The sequence below is a fragment of the Engystomops pustulosus genome, chromosome 3 (assembly GCF_040894005.1).
Source record: "Engystomops pustulosus chromosome 3, aEngPut4.maternal, whole genome shotgun sequence".
NCBI lineage: Eukaryota > Metazoa > Chordata > Amphibia > Anura > Leptodactylidae > Engystomops > Engystomops pustulosus.
Window position 1 is genome coordinate 91,848,662 of NC_092413.1, and position 7,271 is coordinate 91,855,932.

Consider the following 7,271-nt stretch of genomic DNA (forward strand, 5'->3'; position numbering starts at 1 on the left):
GGGGGGCAGCTGCACCCAGGTTCAGGGGCTTACAAGGTGTCTCCTCCCCAGATGAGGAGACTCATCAAATAAATAATACATTTCGTTCATAGTACAGGAATACATTTAGAGGCCTGGTACAGATTTTGCTTTGGAGCTCAGTTACTTTAAGTGACTTGTCCAATGTGGCTATTTCCAACATCATGAACATAGGCAACAGACAAAATCGCATTTAGAATGTAAAAAATAAACAAGCCTTCAGCCAAAATAGCAGCAGTGATGTTTCAGTGACGGGACAGACCTCCACTGCTTCAGCCCTGGCACTAAAATCATTCCTCTGCCAGGTGGTGCCCATACATTACAAGCTAAACCTGTTACATCTGCCATATACACGCAGCTTATACATCCAACCCCAGCATTACCTGCATGCCAGCGAGTGCCTGCTGAGCCAACTTCATATTCTTTGACTCCAGTGCAAGTTGAAGGGGGAGAAGACATCGTTCCCTTAAAAATCAAGGTAGCAAACCAATGTTAATATCTGGATTAAAAAAAAATATATATGACAAATAGACAATGCCAGCAGCAATAGTTGAGAGCCAACTACCTTAACAAGTTATTTGCAGGTTCAATATAGTTGCAGACATGTTTTATACTTCAGGGTTGCCATAAAAATGTTTCATTTCATTTGTTAACTTCCTATGACATATTCGATGTGCAGTGTTAAGACACCAGCTTTAATAATACAACAAGATAACACATTGCACAGATGTCTAGGGATAAATAAAGTTATAACAAACAATAGTAAAATGTACCGTATAACCACTCCAGGCACTTAGTGTTTGTATAAATTATAGGTTATGGTAAATCAACGTTCTCTATTTGCAGTGGTCACATGATGTACGTCATGACACTCGTACAACAAAAGAGCAGCGTAGTAAGCTGTGTGATCATTCTCAAAGGGGTTGTCTGAACTTAGGAGTATAGAACTGAAGAGAAGGCAATTGTAGAAAATAAAAATGCTTAGGTGTTAAATCTCCTTATGATCCATTGATATCTGACTTATTAAGACAAGATTATGATCATGCGTTTTCATTTTTCACTCCCCACCTTCAAAAAATCTATAACTTTTTTATTTTCCATGTACAGAGCTGCATGATGGCTTGTTTTATGTGTAATAAATTGCACTTCAAATATTCCAAATGCGGTGAAATTGGTGAAAAAATACCACTTTTGCACAGTTTTCTAGTGGGCTTGGATTTTGCGGATTTCACTGTGCACCTCAAATGACATTTCTACTTTATTCTTTGGGTCGGTGCGATCTCGGGAATACCAAATTTGTATAGGTTTTTTAACGTTTTCATACATTTACAAAAATTAAAACCTACTGTACAAAAAAAAAAATATATATATATACACATACAGGCGGTCCCCTCCTTAAGAACACCTGACTTACATACAACCCCTAGTTACAAACGGACCTCTGGATGTTGGTAATTTACTGTACTTTAGCCCCAGGCTACAATAAACAGCTATAACAGTTATCACAGGCGCCTGTAATTAAGCTTTATTGTTGTTACTCCTGGTTCTAATGATAATCCAACATTTTTAAAATCCAATTGTCTGGGGTTACAATTATAAAGTATACAGTTGCGACTTACGTACAAATTCAACTTAAGAACAAACCTAAGGACCCTATCTTGTAGGTAACCCGGGGATTGGCTGTATATATTTTGCCATCTTCTGGCGCTATTAACTTTTTTACACTTTAATGTACTAAGCTGTGGGTGGTGTCACATTTTGCAACTTTTGATGACGTCTTTAATGCAACCATTTTGAGGACTGTACGACCTTTCGACCACTTTTTATACAATTTTTTAAAATGGCAAAAAAGTGCCATTTTCGTCTTTGGGCGCTATTTTCCATTAAACGCAGCGAAAAACCATAATATTATATTATTTTGATAGATTGGGCATGACGATACCTAATTTGTTTATGATTTTTACTGTTTATTTATATTTATATCACTTCTGGGAAAGGGGGGATATTTGAATTTTTAGGTTTTTTTTTATTATACAACTTTTTTTATTTTTACTATTTTTCAGACTCCCTAGGGTACCTAGGTTGTCTGATCGATACGGTCATATACTGCCATACTACAATATGGCAGTAAATGGGGATCGCACATTGTAATGAAAGGGTTAAAACGAGACAGCATGGGGTCTTTGGAAGACCCGAGGCTGTCAAGGTGACGGATCGCCGCTCCCCGATGACGTCACAGGGAGAGACTATACTCGACAAGATGTCCTAGAACTGATTGCAATATTCAGAAAATACTTACCGGCTGTGGAGAGGGCTCAGCCTGTGAGCCCTCTCCATGCACCCGCAATGTGACTATTACATCACATGTCAGTAAGGTGTTAAAGGGGTTTGCCCCTGAAAGAAAGTTCTCCAATTATAACCCCCTAGTGATGTTTACACAATCTCCTAGAGAATGTGTTATTTTGTTATCCTGAGTACGCTTAAGAAGTTTGTCTTCATGGGAATACCCTTTTATGGCATTCGCTGTATCTGTCATGGCTGATTGGTCAAAATGGTGTGAGCCACCTGTATACAGATGTATAATGGTAGAAAGAGAACATACTCTTACCTTAATTGGCAAGGAGGGATCTTGGCTATACCCTCTGGAGCTTCTAACACATCTGTATATTATAAAAATAGGTTAGAATTAAGTTATTTAAATAACATTTCCTTCATGGAATAAACAATGTATTCACATATCACATACAACATATAAAGTATGGGTGAAGACAGAAGATACAAAAGGTTTAGGCTACATTCACACTACTGTATGGAGGACGTATATACTGGCGACGTATATACGGCCGATATACGTCCTCCATAGACAGCAATGGGCGCACGGCGCCCTACGGGAGCAGTACGGTGCAGCACACGTGCGGCATCGTACCGCTCCTTACCCAGGAAAAAGGTAGGACCTGTCCTATCTTTTCCCGTAATACGGCGCGGTGCACCATGCATCTCTATGGAGAGGGGCGAGGATGAGCTGCACTGCCGTTGCCCGGTACGGTACAGTACGGGCGGGCAACGGCAGTGTGAATGTAGCCTTAGGTGGAAAGTGCAGTATATAGATCATTATAGGGCTAAAGGCCACAATGTCCGATTTTCTTGTCATATTGACACATTGTCAGAGAAGTTCACAAACCAATAGTGCTCAACATATTTATACAATCTTTTATAGGAGTATTACAATATTTAAACACTGGTTGAAGAGGCTGGAGTCTTTTCACTTTTAACCAAACAGAGAGCCATACATTGAAAAATAGCGGAGCTTGGTATTCGGCTACATTCACAAGTTCCAAAAACGCAATCCAGACAGAACTTGTGAACCCAGCCTTACAGCCCAGACCCATTCATTTGTACAAGACTGAGCTGACAACAGGACATGATGTCATAGGCCTATGATAAAGCAGCAGTCATGGACTGCGGTGTCTACTTAAAATAAGGAATGGGTAATGTTTAAGTGTTATCCTCCAAGATTTATAAGGCAGGGAATGGCGGTCCCGTTACCCCCGGTTTGATACCTACGCAACTGCCAGAAATAGCTGAGCGCAGCACTCGGCAATCTCCAGCACTCACATAGCAAATGAATGGAGCGTGAAGATGATCATTCAACATCTCAAGTTCCATCAAGATATATGAGGGCTTAATTATAAAACTGGTACTTGGCTCCTAGGAAATGTCCAGAAAAGCAGTCAGTAAACATACAACTGCTCAGGTCCTGTCCATTGGGAACAGAGGTACAGTTGGTGCCTCCAGGTGAAGTTAGTATATCTCTGAGGGTGCTGTCTTGCATTCTTGGTGCGTTTTTGCATGTTTACCACGTGTTTGGCTGGTTTGAGTCTAGTATTAACATTTTCACAGCTGCTTACACTGATTTTAGTGCACCAAGAATGCACTGTGTGACATCCCCCCTAGGGTCCGGTCACATGAAAACGCAGCGCTAGGGTATGGGGGTGGGCCTCATCCCAATCACGTATGCTTTTCTATGGAAACACATGGGATCGGTAACCAGGTAACCCGGTGTCTTGCATTAAAACAATGCCCATGTTTTTAAGAAAAAAAGGCTTTAAAAGTTATGCAAAAGCTTTTTTGTAAAAACCAGGGCATAAGAAGCAAAAAGAAGAGCAGATCCCCCTGCCAGATGGGGCACACACCAGTATGTCAGTGTGCTTGGTTTACAATCCTTCATCCTGATGGTAGATGTCCTTTAAAGTGTTTTTTTTAATATCCTTTATGGTTACTCCCTAGTCTGACAAAGAGAACTAGTATTCTCGAAAGTTCACTATCAAATATACTCGGTTAGACTCAAAAAGCGATAGACATAGAGAGAAGAAGAAGAAGAAGAGAGAAGAAATGAGGCTAACACAATACAAATATGCTATTATTCTTAGTTATATGTGCAATATATGCTGTAGCAGTGATAATCTAAGTCTTCCATAAATTCTTCTTTGAGCAGTTGACTACTTAACAAATATCTTAGATCTATTAGGTTCCTACTATGTGATATACTGTCTTCAGTATAACACATAGTAAAAGCTTATAGATAAAAGCTATTTATTAAGTAAACTGCTGAACGAGAAACTCAAGAAGGCAATAGATCACAACTTTCCAGTATGTTGACCCATGTGATAATAGGAAGTCAGTGACATCACTACAGTGTCCCGTGTTTCTATAAGAACAACCTGAAGATGAGGAATTACTTCTGCACTGACACCTAATGCTGAATGTAGCACGGTGCATGTGGCTCCAGAATGTCAGAGCGCGGTGCTAGGCCAAGCACTTCTCTGACAGTCACTGCAATGGGATAAGTCACCAATCAGGAGATTGCTATATCCCCATGGTTCCCAGTTGGATCTTAAGTCACTAAAATCGTACATTGAGGAGAATGTATTTTGTCCAATTCAAAAAGCAAAGTGGACACTATGACCGTTAGAGAGGTAAATGCATCACCTAATACAAGCCTATTACTACAATGCAACATGCACGCCGCTCCATAGGAAGACTACAGGCCGCCATAAACAGCCCATATTCTACAAACAAAACTGATATAATAATATGACATTGCCCACTGCTTCAATGTTTGATCAATGCCACTTTTGAACTGCAATATTTCCTGATATGTTTTAATAAATATTGACAAAATAACAAATGTGAAACATTTTTTAATCAAATTACACATTGTGATACTCCTATGTTAATCCTCTTAGAAATGTATGAATAAACCAGCTGAAATAGTCAGTCTGTATACCTCTTCCTACAGTTCTAGGAGGAAGACAACAAAACTTAGCCATAATGAGAATTCAGAAACATTTATGGAGAATATAGACAAGTCAGCAGAGGTTGGTATATGAATTAAAGAGATATATATATATCAGGGGGTTCATATACAAGCAGTTCTATAGTACATACAGGGGCGCACCTGCCATGAGGCAAGTTGAGAATCTCACCTCAGGGCGGCGGGCCTCCTGCTGGAGGAGGAGGCAGCGGCATTGGGCAGATCACTATTAAGAATGGCAGCCAGCCAGGACATGTTGCTTTAACATAACCATGATCGCGGCATGTCCTAACTAGAAGCTTTTAGCAGGAGGAGGGGGCAGCAGCAGCCAATAAGGACTGCTAATTGTGCTCTCTGGAGGAGTGGTGGCGCCATATTCAAAACTCTGCCTGGACTTCCTGGAGAGTCTTTTGTCATGTGTGTAATATGTGTGTGTGTATATTGTTTAATGTGTGTGTACATCCAGGTATTACATGAAATAGGTTTATATATAGGTGTAATATGTGATGTGTATATATATATATATATATTGCTGTATACAGTGATTGATCGCTTGGTGGGGGGGGGGGGGGGATATTGCTTTTCCCTGTCCTTTTCCTCCACCAGATTTATCCGGCCCTGGTTGTATCCATTTTGTACTACATGGCACCAAGCTGCATCGATACGTTTTGTACTACATGGCGGCATGCTGCATGCATTTTGTATTGCTTTATTTTCACACCAAACCAATATGATGGATCTGGTCCTGATATATTACATATATGGGGGGGGGGGGTCTCTATGACTTGGTTCACCCCTGAGTACAGACCACATATGTTTTCTAAAGATGTAAACAGAGGACACTGGGTTCATGCAATGAGGGGATGGAAGCAATGACTCCGGATCAATACTGACAGTGATCAGATGTTTTCAGGTTTATAGTCCAGTTTTTTATTAGTTCCCAATAAGTGGATCAGTGGTGCTATCACCTGTGCATGTCTGTCCTCTATGTATGTAAGTTTATTATTTATAGGTTAGTGCTGTACATACAGAGGGTATATGTAGGTCTCTAGTTTGGTGTATATCCATGGTCTGCAGAACATGACATAAATCCATGTGCAGGTAACAGGACTCGTGATGTGTCAGTGTGTGACCCCCCATCCACCTGCTGCAGCCATCATATGTCCACCATCAGGATACTCACCGACGGCCAGGGCACAGTTATCCTTGATAGCCTTGTGCTTGTTGCCAGTGGCTTCCTTCTGCAGCTTCCTCAGGATGTCTTCCATGTTTACTGAATGTGGCAGGGATGACGGTGATGCTGAGCCCAGGGTCTAATGACGTCCCAGCCCCCTCTCCTAGGCAGTGTCAGTGCGCAGCATCACCCCTGCTGATGAATCATCTCATGGCTCCAGAGAGGGTGGGAGGAGGAAGATCTCCCTCTGCTAATTACTCTGTTAGGAAAGCCTCATGTAGGCTTCTACAGAGGAGAAGGAACCATTGAGAAAGGAGGGGGAGCGGCCAGGGATTTCCTGTGGGAGGATTGTGTACGTATTGGCTGAGGGAGCTAGGTGTGTGAGCATGCTCAGGAGGCCGGCACCTGCCCGGGTGCCTGGGGCTCCACTACCTGCACGGCTCCGGGGTACCTGTCCTCCCCAGTCATGGGATGGAGCTGTATGAGCTGTCTATTTCCCATGACTGGGAAGGACCTTCTCCGCCCCCTAGTGGTGAGGTGCTGCATAGTTATAGTATTTAGCCATCTCCTGGGGAATAGGCTGTTCCCTATAACTCAGAGGGACCTAGAGCCAGATCTATAGCAGCTTCTATTTCCAATAATCTGGAAGGACCTTGTATTCCCTTAACAGATCTATCATAGTTTTTAGTTTCTGCATAGTTGATTTTTTTTTTTTAATTTGTGGTTAATTTTTTAAAGGGGTTATCCGGGTTTAAAATTTTTTTA

The 7,271-nt window shown here is 41.5% G+C and overlaps 1 protein-coding gene across 5 annotated transcripts in view; it reads right to left on the reverse strand.

Moving 5' to 3' along the window:
- The window catches only part of ARFGEF3 (ARFGEF family member 3), a 70,483-nt gene extending 63,499 nt beyond the window's left edge, over window positions 1-6,984 (reverse strand). For 3 of the 5 annotated variants that reach the window (XM_072141423.1, XM_072141422.1, XM_072141421.1), the window contains exons 1-3: window positions 6,516-6,984; window positions 2,627-2,678; window positions 402-483 (exon numbers count right to left, since the gene is read on the reverse strand). In XM_072141423.1, the coding sequence (XP_071997524.1) occupies window positions 402-483; window positions 2,627-2,678; window positions 6,516-6,600 (219 nt within the window). In that variant the 5' untranslated portion in view covers window positions 6,601-6,984. The remainder of the gene's footprint in view (window positions 1-401; window positions 484-2,626; window positions 2,679-6,515) is intronic. The other 2 variants (XM_072141427.1, XM_072141424.1) reach the window with 1 other exon arrangement.
- Window positions 6,985-7,271: the final 287 nt, after the last annotated feature.